The sequence below is a fragment of the Solanum lycopersicum genome, chromosome 3, assembly GCF_036512215.1.
Source record: "Solanum lycopersicum chromosome 3, SLM_r2.1".
Lineage (NCBI taxonomy): Eukaryota > Viridiplantae > Streptophyta > Magnoliopsida > Solanales > Solanaceae > Solanum > Solanum lycopersicum.
In genome coordinates this window covers 7,213,919-7,235,153 of record NC_090802.1, presented here as the reverse complement: position 1 = coordinate 7,235,153, position 21,235 = coordinate 7,213,919, and the positions used below count along the sequence as shown (strand labels likewise).

The 21,235-nt window shown below is 31.3% G+C and overlaps 3 protein-coding genes across 4 annotated transcripts; all 3 read left to right on the top strand.

The window, feature by feature from the left end:
* The first annotated feature begins 3,278 nt into the window (after positions 1-3,278).
* LOC101257637 (uncharacterized) lies at positions 3,279-10,705 on the top strand. Its single transcript, XM_004234523.5, has 10 exons — positions 3,279-3,686; positions 5,515-5,610; positions 8,502-8,586; positions 8,761-8,882; positions 9,079-9,103; positions 9,195-9,278; positions 9,363-9,392; positions 9,465-9,570; positions 9,673-9,737; positions 10,484-10,705. Exons 1-9 carry the CDS (start codon positions 3,594-3,596, stop codon positions 9,734-9,736), a joined length of 705 nt encoding a protein of 234 aa, XP_004234571.1. The 5' UTR covers positions 3,279-3,593; the 3' UTR covers position 9,737; positions 10,484-10,705.
* Positions 10,706-12,162: 1,457 nt separating this feature from the next.
* Positions 12,163-17,059, top strand: LOC101257339 (protein ABA DEFICIENT 4, chloroplastic-like). Of its 2 annotated transcripts, none has more exons than XM_004234522.5 (6): positions 12,163-12,382; positions 12,894-13,047; positions 13,736-13,836; positions 14,009-14,140; positions 15,218-15,306; positions 16,789-17,059. In XM_004234522.5, exons 1-6 carry the CDS (start codon positions 12,335-12,337, stop codon positions 16,928-16,930), a joined length of 666 nt encoding a protein of 221 aa, XP_004234570.1. In that variant the 5' UTR covers positions 12,163-12,334; the 3' UTR covers positions 16,931-17,059. The 2 variants fall into 2 exon arrangements, with proteins under 2 accessions (XP_004234570.1, XP_010317724.1); XM_010319422.4 differs by having other exon boundaries at positions 12,207-12,382; positions 12,900-13,047.
* Positions 17,060-17,864: 805 nt separating this feature from the next.
* LOC101256848 (uncharacterized) lies at positions 17,865-20,979 on the top strand. The gene is made up of 3 exons (XM_004234521.5): positions 17,865-18,125; positions 18,247-18,310; positions 20,371-20,979. Exons 1-3 carry the CDS (start codon positions 18,052-18,054, stop codon positions 20,656-20,658), a joined length of 426 nt encoding a protein of 141 aa, XP_004234569.1. The 5' UTR covers positions 17,865-18,051; the 3' UTR covers positions 20,659-20,979.
* Positions 20,980-21,235: the final 256 nt, after the last annotated feature.

Genomic DNA, 21,235 nt, shown 5'->3' with positions numbered 1-21,235 from the left:
ACATCGTTTGTCCTCTCACAGAATCCAAACTCAAATAGTTAGCATGCCGGAATGTGGCAATTCAATCTCATACTTATGCCAAAAACGTGGCAATTCGATCCAATATTATATTTGAACGTGGCAATCCGATCCAATATTATGTCAAAAACGTGGCAAACCGATCTCATTCACACACCACAAGTACATCATCAAGATCATACATTCAAGTCATGATTTCATGGCAATGATATTTCATCTATCTCATTTACAACAAGTTTGATCGATATTCCAATATTCATACATATACAAGTATTATAATGAAAAAAGAACATCCATACTTCACACAAACATAGATCGCAAACATCAGATTCACCTGCCTCATAACAAGCTTGAAACTCTAAGAAACTTGATCCTTCCCTTTGCAGATTTGTTTTGCTTGTTCTTGTTCTACAAATAATCATAGTAACACGGGAAACAAACAATCGCTAATTACCCAAAGCTATAATAATTCTATGAACCCTAGATCAAACCCATGATCTCAATTATCCAATTTAGGGTTGTTTTCACCATTGACTCTATAACAAACCCGTCCCCACCAATAGTAACTCATTCTATTACATTCGACGAATTGAAAAATGGATTAGGAAATGAAAAACTTACCTTTAGCCTCAAAATGGTGAAAAACGAGTAGGAGTCGTGTGGGGTTCGTTCCTTAGCTCTAAAATTCTAGAAGTGCCAAATAATGTAATTTAGGGGTTTATGAACGATATTAAGTCGCGTTTGGCCGCCCACAGTGGCCCTCAACCCGTTGTAACGGTGGTGCCAGAGTGACCGAATTCCCCGCCATACCGGCATTCTCGAATCAATGAGTTATTCGTCTTTCACCTACGATTTTACGTCTCGTCGTACCCGTCATAGTTCCCCATATCCCACTGTAGTAGCCCCGCCACAGCGGCCAAACTCAACACCAAAGTGGCCAAAATGAAATAGAGAGATTTTTAAAGAATTCCAAAATTCCCATTTCACAACACACCTCTAACTCATGACGCTCAGAAAATACCCTTTGTGCTAAGATTGATTACGGGAGTTCCACTCCCCCATATTCAATTCCGTAAAGTCGTACGGGTTCTTTGACAAGTTATCTAACACCTCATGTAATCATATTCATAATTAAGTTGTCCGATTGCTATCAGATTTCTCTACGCTTCGACGACTCCAGTTTCGTCTAAATCTAGGATAGGTCGGAAAAATACAATTACTACAAAAAAAGTTTTTCAGCCCCAAAATTTCCCCCTTTGACTTTTCTATAGCGACGAAACCTGATCGTTATAATTTTTGAAATTGGAATTTTTTGTTTTCCTCTAGTCTTTTTGCTCTCCATCACTAAAATTATAAGGAATGAGAATTAAAAAATTGTCAATGAATTAACATATTTCACGAAGAAATGACACTTATGAGAACTAGAATACTATAACATTATTTATATACATCAAGAAAATCTTACCAAATTCTATAATTGCAAGTAGGCAGAGAAATACATTATTTTAAGCTACAAAAAAGGAAAATATTTGAACATATTTTTAATAAATTACCGAATGTGGGTAGATAGTGTATGGATATAGTTTGAAGAAAGACCAACTATGCATCAAAATCTTTAAAAAAAAATTGACTTGCATAACAAAACACAAATTGTGTAATTGCAAGTAGTTAGAGCAATCTATCATTTTAATTTAAAATAGTAATTATGTAAATATATTATTATAATTGTGATTCGATAAGTGTGAATATAGTTTGAAGAAACACCAACGAAGTACCTGTTTCTTTTAAATTTCAAAGTCAAAATTCAAATTGTTGACTTGCATTAACCATAAATAAATGTTGTGATGAATCAAAACAATGAAAACTCAAGCTTTCTACATGCATAAATTGTGATTAGATAGTGTGAAAAACATTGAAAGTCTGTAATACAAATAGAGACATTTATATTTTGTGGTTTAATATATTATGATGCATTCTATTTGGGGTACTTGAACGAGCTACAATGCTTGTACGACATTATTAATTTGTGCATCAAAGATTATTGTAATTGTGTGGAGAACTTGATGAACTTTCTTATGAATCTGAGGAAGATTGTGTATCAGGTGGGTAGGTTTGTGAAAAAGATCGAAAATGTAATTATGTAAACTACACCCATATAATGTTATTTAATAAATTATGTTTGCTATATATGAAATTTTTCCAAAAATAAACTCATGTGAACAAAGTCAATATGTAACTTTGCTTGACCCTCTGGTAGCGACAAATAAAGGGCGTCTGAGATCTTTGAGGATGAAAGATTCTCTAGAAGTTACTCAGAAGGTCAAAAAAATTTCTTCTCCAAAAATAAAAAATAGTAAATTGCTTTGCCAATCGATAAATTGTGCTCTAAAAATAGTAGATAAAATCAAATGTTTGAATACAATCATCAAAACATATGTGTTTTGTCCAAAAGTTTCATCCACATAAAAGTTAACTCATTTATTTTGAGGTGTGTTTTGATAAATAGTTAGAAAACACAAATACTTGATAGTTAGGATTAGGAACTCGCAAGAAAATAATCCCGAGAAACCTATGGTAAACCTCATTATTGTAATTAAGTTTGGAAAGAAATAGTTCAGTTATGAGGATAAATTTGATTAGAATCTAAGAGCCTGTTTGGCGTAGATGTTGGGAGGTCAGAAATAGTTTGTTTTTATTTAGAAAATACTAACACTTAATTTGAGAAATTCTTAAAACTTTAAACGGTAGCATAAACAGTTTTTCTACATTTGGGGAGAAGCTAAAATTTTCTGTTTTTTTTACTAGAAATAGAAAATTCGTTTTTTTAAGATTAAAATATCTCTTACATATATACATATCTATCAATATATCTCTTATTAATAAATCAACGTATCTCATAAGTATGGTTGATTTTTTAATTTTTTATTCAAGAATTATATTTTTATAATAAATATTTTATTTTACTTATGTTTTATATTATTATTATTATATATATTACTTTATGTATTATTTTTGTAGGATTTAAAATTTTTCACTAGATACTCGATATTCTATTATGGTGTAAAGTGTGTTGGCATTTTAAAGCGCTCTTAGATGTAAGAGAACTTACTAGTCCACCACAATCTCGCTAGTATGCATTTAATTATTGGATGAATTTAAAAAGTTTTAAATATATAAAGGTGTTTTTATTATTTGACAAAAATATATCCACGTTGCAACCACCAATTGGTTTAAAAGAAGAAAGATGTTTACAAATGAGTAGTCTTCAAAAGTTTTGACATAGTAAACGACAAAAGTCTTTTGCTGTTGTGTTTGAAGAGATGATTGACTGAGAAAAAAAACGGCACCGTTTCATCACCATTCTTGTTGCTTCTCTGGTCATTGTTCTCTTTCACTTTCGTAGAAGTTACAGAGCAAATACACGTAAATTCCCAAACTGGGTTGTTGACCAAACCCCACATTCAACGCTGAAAATTTCAAACTGATTTGGTACAAGGAAACAAAAAAAAGTTGAAATTTTGGGGTTTAGGAGTAAGAGTTGAAGGATTTAACGATTTGGGGTTGTAAAAAGAGAGATGAATCCGAATTGGGAGCTTCAGAATTGTTGTAATCGTGACCAAAAACTATTTCTTGTTACCATTGGTGTTTTCACTGTCGCCATTCTTGTTGTACGTTTCTCTATCTCTATCTCTCTTTGTGTATTTTTTTTTCTACATTGTGATTTTAGGAGGATGGAATGTTGTTTTCTTTTTTCTGTTTTGGATGAAGTTTTGGTCTTTGTTGGTAGATTGGAGACTTGTAAGCAAAGAGCTTAAATTTTGCAGTTATATGTTCCTGTTTTGATTTTTGTGGCTAATTAGTAGAGGAATGTAAAATTTCAAGTATTGATAAAAAAAAGTCGAACAGGGAATTTAATAATTCGTTTGGGTCCTTCTGAAGCTTGATTGAAATTTTAAAGCTGGCTCTGTTTAACTAGTATATCCATCTATAGCTTTAGGAGTCGTTTGGTTCGCAGACTAATTTATCCCATCCGTTTGGTGTGCTGAGATGATTCCGAGTTTGATGGATAAAATGGGTCATCTAGGATTAAAGTTCGGATTTATTACTAATTAGAGCTTCTGAGTAGTATTGTTGGCCTTTATTTGCTTCGTTTTGTTGTCAGAAAATAAATAAATGAAGTTTGGGTATAAGAAGAGAATGTGTGAAAACTATTATGAAGTCGGATTCAGTTTGTATGGAGGAGCAGACTATTATATAGAATATATTCTATCTTCATACTTTTTTGTTTAGTCCTTAACAGTCAACACCATAAGAAATTACTGATCGAGCAGTGGTCATCGGGAAATGGTTAGTTTAGGAGTCCATTCTCAATTATGTGTTGATAGGAATAAGGATTTATGTGTAGGTGAAATGTTCAGGTAGCACTGAAAGGTGTGGCTTAATGGTCGATTAAACTAGAATGACACCATGGAGGACTGAGGTTTGAATCCTAGTATAGACCAAAACATGGCATGATACGAAAAATTGGAACTTGTTAGTGTCAATTTTCTTTGTAAGTATGAATATTGATATAATGATCAATGAGGTTTTTAAGTTGGTAATTAGTTCTAATCTTCTCTTTGCAGCCGTGCATGAAAAGATGAAAGCCTAAAAAATGAGGATAGAAAATTGACAAAATAAGCAAATAATATTACTTGATTAGAACCTTTATTCATTCAATAGGTCATAGCAGCGTTAGGATGGGTACTGCTTGGCAATTCATGAATCTCTTTAACAAGAATTTTGATTGGTCGACATGATGTGTGTCGTCAAAGTGGTGAAACGGTATCTTATGACTCAACATATTGTATACGTAGTGAAAGATAGGAAAATCTGTCTACCTGTTTGTGTTCGAAGTCACTGTATATTGTGTAAAATAGTTTCTTTAGTACATTTTTTTAAAAGAAAATCAAAGTACTGAGGTATGTTCGCATGTGTATGCAAATATCTTTTAGGTTTGAGCATCATTTTATCGGAAACCTACTGCTTTATCCCCATGTAGTTGAGCTTTTTAAATTGTTAAGGTCATTTAGCAAAGCAAGTCACTATTTCCTCAACATGTTCGTAAGGTACAACACTGCATTCATCTCAGAAGCATATGTGTAAGTTACTTTGATGTAGCACTTGCAATTGAGAAGATACTCATGATATATGAATATGGTCATAACACCTCATGTGAGTTGTTACTGGTCTTTTTGAGAATAAATGTAAGATGTGTAAGCCTGTTTGCATTAACAAAATGCAATACCAACTCGTGTGCAAATAATATACATGAGTTTCTATAAAAACCAAAGATTCTTTTTATCTTTCTATATTTTCCATAAAATATCCCCAACTGTTCTGTACTTCTCTCTAGTTTTTTCCTAAAGATTTTTGCATTTTCATTTTGCTATTGTTTTTTTTTTTTTGAGAAGGTAACATTTTTGCTATTTTCCCCCCTTCTGAATATCAAAACAGTTATGGAGGACATTTCTTCTGACACCTTTCAAGCTCATTACTGTATTTCTTCATGAAGCAAGTCATGCTATCGCTTGTAAGCTCACATGCGGTCAGGTAAATGCTCTTTTATCATGTATTAGATGCAAATGATCTATAATCTCACGAGATTACTTGTTCATTGGGTGAATCTCAGTCTAGTTTTATTCTATTATATGATGGTTTAGAGCCTTCAAGAGCTTCAGGTTGTATTAGAAGTACTTATTTCTAATGTCGCCGTACTGCAGTCCCATAGACTTAGGTGAACTGTTCTAGTTTTTGGTTCAGATAAAGAGATATAAGACTTCAATATTTGCAGGAAATAACTGATGAGACTTTACTTAGTTTTCATGGCATACATTCCCTTCAGAAAGTAAGCCAATGAAGATGAATTTTACCTTTTCTCTTGAACTTCAAGTTTCTGCTTTATTGCTCTTTTCTTGTGTCTATGCATGTGTAATTTTAAGAGATAAAAGGAAAAAGACTAGACTTGTGTTCTTGGAATTTTTAGTTCTGGGTTACTTGTGTAGTTCTATCAGAATTTCGCCAAACTAGTTATAACTAGCCAAAAAAGATCAAACATATTTATAGCCTGTTTGGCAATGTTTTTTTTTCAACGGTGAGGTATTCAGCCAAGCTTTTCGGAAAAGAAAAGTGTTTTTGAGAAGCGAAAAACTAGTTCTTCCTCATAAGTACATTTTTGAAAAGCATCTTTAAGAAAATATATTTTGAAACCTTTTTTAAATACTTGGTCAAACACTAATTGTTGCTCAAAAATGCTTTTCAAATTGATGAAGCCAATGTCAAACACAAGTTGTTTCTCACTAAAAGTACTTTTTTTTTAAAAAAAATACTATTCAAAATAAATTGAATTTAGAAATCTGGTCAAGCAAGCTACTATTTGTTATTAACAGGCATAAAACTTGCCATATTACTTGTTCAAGTTTAAAAAGTGTTAAAATTTTATGATTTCTAGAAATAATTGTAAAATCATACTTAATGCTTTCCTCCTTTCAGTTTATGTGATACAATTTCCTGTTTAGTTTGTTCCAAAAAAGAATGAGACACTTGTATATTTGATAATCCTTTACTTTTAAGATTTCAATACCATAGCTGTCATTCCTTTAGAAGAATGGCATGGACCCACTGAACTTAGAAGTAAATAATTTATGATAAACTTCATTTAGTAGAAAAGTCGATGTTTAAAAGTAAAGCTAGAGAGTGTAAATTTTCCATGCTTGTCAAGGTTGGTATTTCCCCTTTTGGTATCATTTTACCTTCTTTTTTTTGAGGGATTACACTTATTTTCCCTCAAAATGAAGCTATATCCTTACATTTCTTCGTTTTCTTATCTTGAAACTACCACTAAAGACACATTGAAGATATAAAGAGACATTATTTAACTAGGGTCACTAGAATATCCACCACAAACGCTCACTTAATTAAAGTGCTCAGTAATGGTACAACACTAATAAAAATTTCCAAAAATCTGCAACTGCTCGTAAAACGAATTGTACTCTCAACCATAACAATTATAGAGGACAATACAGTCTTCTATTCAATCAAATGATTTTAGCATCTGTGTCTTTAGATGAAGAAAAGCAACTCTCCAGAAATTTGGAATTTCTTCATATAAGTCCTCAAACATCTTAATTGTAAAAACATGTACAAAAGTTCCCTTATAAAGTGCATGAGCAACAACAGTCCTATCTCCTTTGCTAAATGATTTTAGAAATTTTAATTTTTTTGTCATAAGTCTTCAAAAGTTTGAAGGTATCAACGAAATAATTTCAATAAAAATTAACGAAATAATTTCAATAAAAATTCTTCTTTTTCAGTATCACACCATACTAAAGTACATATTAACTAGATTGCTAAAACGGTGGATGAACAAGAAACAATGAGGTAATTTCCATCGATGAGACCAATCTCCGCCTACAACATGGTCATATTTATAACTTCTTTAAATGCATGTGTCCTTATAAAGAGAGAAGTTATACAAAAACTATAGTCTTAGTGTTCACAAACATCTTTAAATACATGATTCTTAGCAAAGAGAGGTTATAAAGAAACTACAAACTTAATGTTTCTAGCTTGTTTAAATGCACAAGTCTAAACAAAAGAGAGGTTATACAAAAACTACGTGATAGCCAAGGCACAACAAACTTGAATGTGAAGAGTTCTCTCTCGTTCTAGCTTGTCTTTTCTCATATGTGGCACGTTGTAGTTATTCTTGGTGATGGATTCAAGATTTTCAGTAAGGGAGTTTGAAAAACAAAAATGTAGTTCCTGAGATTTGAACTTGGAACTTCTAGGCCCGCTAGTCTTCAGGCCTCAGGAGATTCAAAATCCATACATCAATGTTGAGTCTGGTATACTCCATCGTAGGTTTTTAAGCATGTTCATATTAATGAAAATTGGTTGTTTCTGTCCAAAATCTGAAATGTTACATCTCCTTTTTGAAGAATAGGAGCCAAACCCATATAGATTTTGCAGACGTAAGAAAATCATAATAAAATTTATGTTTATGGCTACATGCAATTCAATAACTGTAGAAGTTAAGTTCAGAGAAAAAGGTGAGATGGATTTAACATCTTCAAGGATGACTGGTTTGCACCTACTGAAGGAAGAAAGGAGAATGATAGGTTTTCAATTGAACGAGTAAAAGAAGAGGAAGACAAAACTAGCATGGGAAAAAATAGAGTGAAAGATGCATCAATTTCGTATAGCTGGAAGGTGTAGATGATACTAGATTAATTTGAAAAAGGGAAAGCGGAAGTTATTTAACTAATCTTGTATTATTCCATATGACTAAGTCTAGGAGACTGATAGGGCAATGCTTTAGTTGTGCGTCCCTTCTAAATTCCAGCATACAATTTTGGTTTCCCTGGTAATTTCAAGTTCATACTATTTAGGAGATACTGAGATCTGTGATTTTATATTCTAAACCGTATGTTTTGTGATTACAGGTGGAAGGAATGAAAGTCCATGCCAATGAGGGGGGAGTAACACAAACACGTGGTGGTGTTTATTGGTTGATCTTGCCTGCTGGATGTAATACTTTCTTTTTAAAAATTCCAAAATCTTATTGAAGTGCATGCTTATTTCGTTTTTAGAAGACAGTGAAGTGTTCCCTATAAATTCCTACTCAAGTTCCCTGTTAATTGCTTTGTCCATTTAATTTCTGGCTCCCTTTTATTTTTCTAATTAAAGTTTACTTTCCTGAAGATCTTGGTTCGTCTTTTTGGGGGATGGTTCTCATACTTGCATCGACAAATCTTCTCACTGCAAAGATTGCTGCTGGTTGTTTCATTGCTGCTCTTCTCATTGTGCTCTTTATTGCCAAAAATGTAAGGAACTAAGTTTTTTTAAAAAAAAAACTTGAAATTGATCTTGTACAGCAGATAATTCACTCTTTACATTATTTTTTCACAAGATAGTATAATATGTCCATATTCCCAAATTTTATGTTGTAGATCTAGTCTAAAATTATTATTTTCTTAAAAAGGACTTCAAGAATCTTACATGGTTTACTTTCTTGAACAGTGGACACTGCGAGGACTTTGCATAGGTTTGTATATTCAGGATCTTGATCAGTGTCAATACTTGATATGCATTTGCTTCTGTAATTAGTCACTGATCCCACAGAGTGGACTTGCCAGGATTTATCATTTTTATTGCTGCAATATGGGTTCTGCAAGAACTAACAACAGTTCGCATTCTTCGATATGTAATTCTCTTCATAGGTATGGACTTATCTAGTCTCCCACCTTCTCTGCATTTTAGTTTTGGTTGTTGTGTTGCTTACATTCCTTCTTGGTGAATTGCAGGTGTTATGAACAGCTTGTTTTCAGTTTATGGTAAAAACTACCCATTCTCTAGGATCTAATTTTTCCCAGATTGCAAAATCTGACATATATATGACAATGCAGATATATATGATGACTTAATATCTAGAAGAGTGAACTCAAGTGATGCTGAGAAGTTTGCGGAACTCTGTCCCTGTCCTTGTAATGGTGTTGGTTGGGGAATTATCTGGTTAGTCGTAGCTTCAAAGTGAATTTGAACTGAAGAATGGTAGGCATTTTTCTCATCATTTGTGAATCACAAAATCCTTCTTTTGCTTGGACTGTTTTGCAGGGGGATGATATCTTTTATATTTCTTTGTGGAGCGATGTACCTTGGACTTGTCATTCTCTCATGAGGTATTATCTTCGTTGCTGGTCTAATTATGGCTTTACTTCCTTCTGGTTTTGTTGGATTGTTATCTGGCTTTACTTAATTCCAAGTGCGAACCTTCAAGTTCAGTTAATAGATACTAATCACTTACCAGGTTCTCAATACGTTCATTGTTATCACGTTCTCCAGAAATTGGGTTATTTTTTATTAGTTTCTCTACTGATTGATTAAATTCTAGCATTTTTCAGCAAACATAGCATTTGATAGTTTGTTGTGCAATAAACAACCATATTAATCGGATCAAAGCGCCCTTCACCTACTTGCATACCCATTCTCATTTTAAATTTTTTAAGTAAAATGGAAAGTGATGATTTATATAACCGATTCCAGGTAAGCTTGGTATTGAGCCATAGTTGTTATTGCATTAATGAACCCTCTCATATAGTCTTCACCAGCACGATGTTTTAGTGACTAAATAAAGGAAGTAAAGAGAAGTAGAGTTATCTATTGGCACTTCTTAGATATAAACACAGAATAAATGCCATGGAAAACTAACTCAGAGTAGCGATATGTGCTTAGCTTTTCCTTCAACTTTGTTGCCTTATTTTCCTCTTTCGATTTAAGGTTTCTCTGAACCAGAATCCAATTTATGATTTGAACTTGATCAATTCAACTTTTAAGGTTCTTAGCGCTGATCACATTGTAGCTGCTCAGAACATGTAAACACCTTGACTTCTTCACAATCTGATTCAGAATATGTTAATCTTTTCAGGTTCATGCAAATGATGACATTTAAGGACCTTACAAATCCTGAAGAACAAAGTTAGCTGCATTTGTTAATCTCATATTCATCTCCATTTCTTCAATGATGTTGTATAGTTTTTAGACATCTATTTTTGTTCCCTATGGGCTCATTCTTTTACACCCTTTCTTTTGTGATGGGGCTAACATAGTCATGACTCTGTTTATATACCAAAATTCAAAGTTTATCTTACCTTTATATTGTGGAAATTGATTGCTTAGCATGTGTATGCCCTTGTTTTACTAGTGATAAGGGTTCTTTCATGCCTGACATGTAATGATTATGTGAGCGTTTAAGCTGGTCAAACTAACATATAAATATTGTTTTGGCTTTTATGAGTTAAGCATCAAAAGTGCTTACAAGTTAAAATAAGCCAAAAATCATATGTTAGTGACTTCTACTTGTGATTTTTCAGTTTATAAGCATTTTTAGTTTGATTAATATTTTTCACTATTTCGTTCCTTATATATATATATATATATTTTTGCAATCTCAAAAATTCATTTCCAAAATGAAATCTCTAACTTCCTTTTTCATTCATTTTCCACAATTTGTCTTTCTTTTTTTTCTTTTTTCTTTTTTTTGGTAAAGATTAGATATTTCTATGGGCGTGTTTGGTACGAAAGAAAATATTTTTCTAAAAAATATATTATTGTTTCAGTTTATAAGCACTTTCAGTTTTTTGGTCTTAAAGATTAGATATTTTCAAATAGAATATTTTTTGTAAATAGTTTTAAGGGCATTTTACTTGTGTAAAAAATAGCTTGAATTTTTAAAACTCTCTCTTGGTAAATGGATCTAAGTAAGATGTTGTGACCACTTTCTATAAACAGAAAAAATGTTGTGAACACTTCCCATGAAATAGGCTGTGTGGCTGAATTTTAGTTAAATTTTATTATATGGTTTTTTTAAGTTGGGCACTTTGTACTATGCAAGAAAGTTGGGCAATGTCTAGTCCATTAATAGTGGCTATAAAAAAAAGAAATTAAAAGATACTTCTTTTTGTGCTTGCCTTTCTTCCTTTTTTGTATTTATATGTTTTTATAATGTATCTCTATTTTATAATTTTATGTATTTGTGTATTCAATATTAAATATGTATTGATGTACAGCATCAATTTCATTTAATGTATCATGTATGCAAACATCAATTTGATGTATTTGGTATCAATTTCATATGGTGTATCTAATGTCAATTTCATCTAATATATTCAACATTCGATATTAATTTCATCTTATGAATTTAGTATTAAATATCTAGTGTATAAAAATACTTTGATATAACCTATGTATAGACATAAGTATCTGGTATTAAATATGTTTGATTAAAAAAAAAGATGAAAGGAAAATGAGTTTTATAATGAAAATAGTAAAAACAATAAAATATGTATCGAATGTATCATGTATCCAACATCGATTTGATGTATTTGGTATTAATTTCATATTATATCTAATGTCAATTTTATTCGATATATCCGAAATAAATTACCTAAACCGCCTTCCAACCCCTTTACCATCTCACCCTTACTATCCCAAAATCACTTTGTACAACTAGTAGGACTTGAACACACGACTTCAAAAAACTTTTACAATATCTTAACAACTAGATTAAATTTTTGACTTATCTTTATCTCTAAGAGGTGTCAGTGTGTATATGTGTGTATACATATATAATTTTTCTTTGTTTTTTGGTCACATTGGTTAGTTAAAATTATCAATAGCTTGCGATGTGCAACAACTTTCTTTTTTTTGTTACGTGCACTCTTTAAATTCAACTCTCTTTGTTAGACTCTTCTAAATTCTTGGGCTCTCTACTTGAAACATGGCCTTCTCTTCTTCTTGTTTTTGCCACTTTTCAATTCCACACAAGGTATGTTATCTCCATTACTACAATATTACTTAATTACTCTCATTTTGAATTACCTTTTGTTAAATTTCCTAATTTGGTTCTCATTTTAAGGCTCCAATAACTTGTTCTTATTGAGTATTGACTATTGAATTAGTTTTTTTTTTTTATAAAAAAAAATTTCCTCCGGTTTTTGGTATCTACATGGAGAGATGTGGATGTAGACCGATGGTATCATGTTTATCTGAACTCAATATATTTTATGTGACATATACATTTATGTGTAAAAGTTTGTAGTAAGTGATAGATATGAACTCATGACTTTTATACTGTATTTTTTTTAAATCTTTGAGTAAAAATTCTAGCTCTACACGTTTAGTAAAATTAAAATGACAAAGTAAAAGATTATACAAAGAACTCACTATACATGAAAATAGAGGGTACCACTTAACTTTTCTTGCTCATTTATATTATAATTGGAAAATTTAATAATATATTTTATTAATTAAAATTTAGAATTATTTTATACAACTAGCTGCAGAGGAACCAAACTGCCCCTTTTGGTCATGGATCAAAGAGCTCTGTTCTTTCAAGGCAACAATATTTTCTTGGAGGATCAAGAGTCATTACAAGTCCATATCTTCCAAAAACTATTTTGCAAAGAAGGAGCTCAAGGGTGTCTGCTTCATGTAATCACTTTCCTTCTTCATTCATTAAATATAGTTTTATCAATTCTTTTCTTTTCCTACTCGAACGATGATGATACTTCAAGTAGGTAAAGAAAATAACTGATAGTTAGGTGTATTTTGGTAAATAGTTGATGACAGTTCATGTAGATAATTCGCATACTTAATAATTCAAATATGAAACTAAAAAAAAAAGAATACTTTAAGCGTGTATTTGAACAGGGATAAGACACAAATATCCCTAAAATATAACCGAAATCCCAGAGACGCACCTTAACTAAACTAAGGTCTAATTATCCTAATGAACTCATTTTTCGGTAACTACACAGTTTGGCTTATGTAGTAGTTGGCACACTCCATGACTCCACACAGTTGAGGCGCGTGAGCGGTATTTGGACGCTACGTAAGTTAAAAAGGTGTAAAAAATTAAAAAAAAAAGTGAGTTCAAGGGTAATAGGACCTTAATTTAGTTAAGATTTAAAATTGAAATTTCGATCATACTCTAGGGGATATTGGTACAAATAATTTTACTAAATAGTATTGAAAGAAACTGATAAATTTTCTTAATTTATTAAATACAAATAATCTTTTATTTTATTTCTACGTTAATATAAAAGTCAAGTAAAATAAAACGATACTGGTAAATTATAAAATATTTGGGTAAATTAAGTTTAATCTCCTTCTTTTGCAGGGTTAGCAAGTTGTGAAGTTGTTAAAAGTGTATTCCCATTGGGAACAATTGCAGTTCTTCCCTTTTATGTCTTTATGGTTGTGGCACCTAAAGCAAAACTTGTAAGTAACATTATCAATATAAATAATTTTGTAGTGTTAACTATTTTGAAAAAAGATAAAACTTTTAATTTAAAAAATAATAATTTTGAAATATCAAGCCAAAGAAAATATTGACAATTGCTTAATTGTCTCATAAATATCATTGTTTAATTTTATCATATGCTAATTGCAGACCCAAAAAATGATGGAAAGCAACATCCCTTATATTGTGCTTGGACTTTTGTATTCATATCTCTTATACCTTTCTTGGACACCAGATACATTACAACTATTATTTCCTTCTAATACATCTTGGATTCCAGAGGTTTGTTCAACTATATTTTTTACGGATTCGGAATTTACGTTTACCGTTCTTAAAATTTATTAAGTTTTGAATATATTATTTATATATATACACATTGTATGAAAATTTTAAGGCATAATACATATATTTGGATCCTAAACTTGACTTCAAATTTTAACTTTGACATTTAACTTTTATAATGCACAAACAAGCACTTTAACTGTCCAACTTTTAAATAAATAAACACATGAGTCCTACATGGCACAATACATGTAGGATGAAAAATAACATGTAGGATGACACGTAGGACATGTGTGTCAATTTGTTCAACTTTATACAAGTTTAAGTGTTTACTTGTGCACACCCAAAGTTAAAGGTCATAAATGTAATTCGAAGCCAAGTTAAATGGCCTATTTATGTATTATGCCAAATTTTAATATTGTTATAGTTTTAGTTAAAGTTATTGAGTTTAATCAATCACGTAAGTTAATTAGTGTATTTACCCCTAGATTCTATCTCGATAAAAAATCATCTATATTCGGTGTTTACATCGGATCATATTAATAAACTGAAATTATTTATTAATCAATTACTACTTCTATCTCAAGTTATATAGTACTATTCAAATTTTTAGATTTAAACAAATTTATCATTTTGATTGTTTGTTTATGCATATTTTTTAAATATTTTAAATTGTCAATTATTGTGATTTATAGTACTTTTAATATTGTTTCAAAATATATAAATTTTGTTAAAAAAGAAAAATTGAAGATTCTTAACATGAATTCACACTCAAAATTAAATTGACAAAGTTCAAACGATGCCACATAATTAAAACAAAAGGAATATCATTTAATGATATAAGCGTAGATATATTTATTAAATTGATATAAACATGTATATTAATATTATTACCTTCCATGTGTTATGTTTTACATCAAACTCCATTCATTTAGGTTTTTCTTTTCGCCTTTAATAACATGCTCTTATAATTGTTTAAATATTTTTATAATATATTTAAGATCATAAAATTTAATATCTATTTTTTAAAATTTCGTGACTAATTAAATATTATTCTAACATTGTATTGTCATTCAGTTGGCTGGTATAGCTAAGATGTTTTCCAGGGAGATTACATTAGCATCTGCATGGATTCACCTCTTGATTATAGACCTTTTTGCTGCTAGGTTGGTCTATCTTTATCTGTATTTATTTTTTAAAATCTTACTTTAGAAAAAATAACAAAATTTATTCTTTATATATATATGGAAAGATTTAAAATATTCACTTAAATATGTATTGAACACTAATTTTGATTTTTGTTAAGTTTGTGAAAAAAGAATAATTAATAATTTAAGAATAAGGCACAAGTATCTCTATATTTATAATCGAAATTTCAGAGACAAATTTTAATTAAATTAAGGTTCTATTATCCCCTCTTCTCCGCACTTGAACTCTTTTTTTGTAATTTTATACATCTTTTAGCTTACGTGCATACTCTGTAAATCCATATAGTTGAGGCACGTGGTAGATGTTTGGATGTCACGTAAATCAAAAAGGTGTACAAAATTATTTTTAAAAAAATTAAGAAGTAATAGAACTTTGGTTTAACTAAGATGTGTCTCTAAAATCTCGATAATAATCTAATGAATACTTTTGTTTTATCCCAATAATTTATGTTTATTAGTTTAATTAATCAATAAAAATAAAAGGAAAGAAAGATTAACCATAATCATTAAGAAAATACCATCAAATCCTAAGAAAAACTGCACCATGACACTAAAAAGATATTAACATAAATTATACCTTGAAATTATCAAAATTATACCTCTAAATGTGAATTCTCACTAATATCTTTCTTTGTTATGATCTTGTTAAAGTCTAATCGATAGACTTAGATAATATTTGACGCAGACTAAAAATGTTAACTCTTTTTAAGTTACTCATTTTTATTTTTTATTTTTAAAAAAATGGAAAAGGATCAAAAATACTCTTGATCTATTCGAAATAGCTTAAATATACCCTTAAACTATATTTCCGCTCAAATATACCCTTCTCATTAAACTATAGGTCAAAAATACCCTTCTTATTAACACGATGTGTTAATCGCCACTTGGATTCCATGTGGATACCACATAAGCCAAAAGAGTTCCACTAATGCCACGTAAAAAATAAACTTATCCTTAATTTTTCCCAATTTTCTCTATTTCCCTTAGTATTTAGAAACGATTTCACTGAAAAACATAGAGCCCCTTTCCCTTAAAACTTATGTATTTTGTGAAATCGTTCTAAGAAAATGGAGAAATAAGGAAAAAGGTAACTATATTCTTCATTGAAATTGTTTCTAAATTCTACGAAAAATGGAGAAAATTGAGAGAAATTAGGGGTAAGTTTATTTGTCTACGTGGCATGAGTGGAACTCTATTGGCTTATGTGGCATGCCATGTGACATTCACATGGCATCTAAGTAGTGTTTAACCGATTCTGTTAATGAGAAGTGTATTTTTGAACCTATAGTTTGATGGTAAGAATATATTTGAACCGAAATATACTTCAAGGGTATATTTGAGTTATTTCTGATAGTTCATGGATATTATTAACCTTTTTCCGTTTAAAAAATAATTAAAACTCTTATTAACTTTTAGTTTTTTTTTTCTTTTTCAAAACAGGCAAGTTTATCATGATGGATTGCAGAATGATATAGAAACACGACATTCTATTCCAATGATATTATTGTGTTGTCCCATTGGACTTGTTACTCATCTTGTCACCAAAAAGCTCTATTCATTAAGGGAGATAAAAAATAATTAATGTTAAAACAAGTATTATTTCATGTTTGATAAGAATACCATACGATATTTTGTTTCTCAATTGTAATTAAATTATCACCAACAAATTCAAGGAAATTTAATAATTATAATAACTACACATTACGAATGATCCAGGAAAAGAAGTTCAAACATAACTATAGTACACTACATCAACTTGACAGCCCTTTCAATTTTCACTTGGGTTTATTTTCATCCAAGTTCTTCAAATTAGAACATTCAATATGATGTTCCAATTCAATCTTTTAATCGTGAATCATCAATGACACATGAATTGAAAGTTTACTGTTGATATTCAATTTAATAACCACAAGATAATGAGCCAAGACGACAACATTTGAAGAATCGACGTCCACCATTCTCATGGATTATAGCAGGAAAAAAATTCACTAACTACTGACATTTTCCTCTATATACTAATAAAAAAGAGGAGACAAATATATTAGGTGATCATTTATATCTCTCCTATCTTTGATGAACAGAGTTACCTTGTACTTGTTACTATTGGAGGTGACAAATATTTCGTGGAATTAGTTGAGATGTACAACAACTAATCCAATGGGAGATAACATATATCCCGTGAAATTAGTCGAGGTATGCAGAAACTAGCCCAGATCCACCACAGGTAGGATGTGAGAGCAGTGTGATAGGTGACTATCCATGGTTCGAAAAACACTTTTAGTAGGAAGCGACTCTTCCAACGGCAAAATCACCATTGACTCTATTTACTATTATGGCATATCAGTATATCAAGATGCCAATATAAAATTTTATTTTTATTTCATACGTCCTCCAACGAAACTCACGATAATCCAAAAAAGGATTTTAATAAAAACAGAAAGAGATATATATTGCCAACTCGGTTAATAAAGTAATGATAGGATTGAGATAAATATAAGTCCCTACAAATATGGAATGAAAGTAATAGGCATTGTATATAAATAAGGAGTTTTCTTTTTATTGTTAAAAGGAAATTAGGCATTTGCCATAATTGTAGGAAGATAGAAAAATACTAATTAGTTGTTTGTTTATCAAAAGTGTGTAATGGGGCTTTGCCGTTCCCTTGATGCTGACTGAAATTGGGTTACAGCCACATTTTATCCGATGGGTTCACTTATTTGCCCCAAACCTCGTCGGCTTGGGAATATCAATACCCATTCTAACTGCCAACCTTTAAGGTGATTTTATTTTTATTTTAAAATTTATAATCTTATTTTTCAAGATTTTAATGACCCATGTATGTTTATGATCTAGTGTTTAATGGGTTGTTCTTACTTTTTTTTTTAATGGTGGGAAAAGAAATCAAGCTGAGGTTTTTATTTCAAAAGGGGGTGAAGAACTTTTTGATCTCATTAGTAAAGAGGTTAGATTTTCTTTTCATGATTATCAATTCACCCTATTGTATTATTTAATTGTTGTCTATGGTGATGTTATTATTGCTTATGTCTTCATAATGTTGTGATATTGTTTTCGTTAGTCAATCAGAAACAGTCTCTCTGCATTCCTCTACATTGGGTAGGTTGTTGTTGAATGTGAATCTATAGGGATGTTTTAATTCCTTGAGATAGTTTTGTTTTTTTCAAAAAGGGAGGATTTTTAAATGAGGAGGGTTGTGATCAATGTTGCGAATAGTGATCCGGCTGATGATGATGAAGTAAGAGAATAACTGTGATGAATCTTTGAATATTGAATCCGGCATGAATAGAGCATAATGGATATAGAGTATTTATGTAGCTGTTCTCCATCTAGTTTGGGATTCAAGCTAAGTTAATTGATTAGATCGTTATGTTGTTTCTATAGGAATTGACATAATTACTTAGGGATGAATCTTATCGTATATAAGTTTCTCTGCATGAAACTAATTCAACATGTTGTCTGTCAAAGCTTCAGAAGCTAAGGTGATATGTATACAGACTAATACGAGTGTCTTTACGCAACTAAACTTGCAAAATAGGGGCGGAGCCAGGTAGGGGAAAAGGGTTCATTTGAGTCCCGTTGGTGGTAGATTACATTGTATATACACGAATTAAATAATTATATAGTAGATTTTAAATCCCCTTGGCATGTTTGTATATTTACTTCTTTCTATTTTTGAAACCCCTTAATGAGAAATCATGGTTCTGTCATTGCTTGCATATTTTGAGTAAGTTGGGTTTGCATATATCTATATAATCGAAAATATCGTAGCCTGTTTGCATATTGTCAATACGAAAATATCCTCATTGTTGGTTTCAGTTCTCATTTATGATGGCTCAATAGCTATGTGAGTGGTGTTTATGGTATGAGCCTCACGGAGAGGTGCCAATTGACACGTGATTTTACTAGTTCAACGAAGGTAATCAGTCAAGTAGTTGCCCTACTAGAAGGGGATCTTGAGTGGCTAACCCGGAGCTCCTTCTTCTTGGTGGTTTTGATACTTAAATTATTTTTCTTTGAATAGTAGCTTTGATTCTTAAGGGGGGTTGTTTGGTAGCTGGTTTAGAGTTAAATTATGCATAAATTATGAGGCAATCTATATTATTGTTTTACACAGGATAGAAGGTGGAATAACTAAACCCTGCATAACTCTAACCAGTCACCAAACGATAAATGATTTTAAGGTGTCAAGGTGATGTTTAACTGCACAGAAAATATTCAATCCGCAAGTGAAGTTAAACCCTGTTTCATGAGACAAATTGGAAATTGAGGGTAGTTGAATCCAATCAAAGGATAACTGTAATGTTCCCGTCTTTCTGTTTATCCCATTCCTTTGCCCCATCATTTCATCGAATATCTTATTAACCATCTCAATATCGAGCTCTTATGAGGACACTAGATGCGCACTTGCAAAATATTTTTAAAAGGAGCCTTATGGAAACATAATTATGGTCTTGTATGTTTTCTTAATGAAGCATAATTTATCCCAAACCCAAAGCATGTTTTTGAGATGAACAGAAAACTAGAAAAGTAATAGATCTTCAGTTCAAGTCATGTTTTATACCAATTGCATAAGGTAGAAAAAATTGAATTTGTTGGTTATTGTTCTTTCCTGCGGCGTTTAATGATACTCAGGAAATGTTAGGTTGGCAAATGCATTTAATTAATATGACTTGTGTTATGATGGTATCTTTAGTAGATTTGTTTAGTTTATTTAGACTGTATTTTTTTCCGTTTTGCTGATCACATTCTACTGTCAGTGTACCTGTGTCTACATGTATATGCTATGTTGCTCGGACTCTTCAAAAACTTTGACGGATGCGTATCAGATCCTCCAAAAGTAGTGTATTTTTGGTGGATCCAACACCGGTGTAGGCATTTGGAGAGTCCCAAATACTGTATATAGGTGTTTCTTTTGTTGCTTGCCTACTGTTTATGGAAAATGTCACAACACATTCCACTGATTCAACCTTGCCACTTCTTAAAATGATCTTCATGGTCTAACAGGATGACATAGCTGCAAGACAATATGCATCAGATTTGTCATCATCCCCTCCATTCTTCTCTGGTTCACCGCCTTGCAGGGTTATGAATCCATTAATCCATGATGCTCAATTCTCAAATGAAAAGAAACACCGCGTATCTTCATCACCAAGTCCATCTACTTCATCCTCATCTTCTCCATCATCAAGTTGTAAAGGAAGGTGTGCAAGGGCAAGACTCGGGAAACCTCACTCACCAAATAGAGTCGAGGGCTTTGACTGCCTAAACTCTCAAATGGCTGCTATGGCATAAATCTTCCTTACTGAACGGTGTATAAAGGAATATCGACAATGAACTCTGTATATAGAATATTCAACTAGAAAATAAGAACAATTTTTTGGAGAATTTAGGCTAAAGTTTTGGTTTTTGCTTTAATATTACTGTGCAAAGATGTCTCTCTTTTGCACAGTGAAAATAAGGTGGGTTGAGAGGTGTGTGATAATTTTGTTTGGTTGCATATGTAAATGCAATCCATTGTTTTTGGTGGCCCAAATTTTTGATAATTTGAAATTAAACTAGTAGTATTGTATAATGTATATATGTGAAATTTTGGAATAGAAAATATTGATGTAAGTTTTGTTTTTCTCCCCAACATTCTTTCTTAAGGACTCTGGTGTCTTGATTCAAGTACCTCGACTAATTTCACTGTCACCTCCTATCAATAATAAGTACTAGGTTTGTCAACCAAAGTTATGACAAATAGGAAGAATCATTGAGTGTTTTTGTCTAGGTTGAGATTTAAACATATACTTCACGGCTCTCAACTACTTCATTGATCATATTTTGCGTCACTTTTGATTGACCATCTGAACTTTTATTTTATTGATTT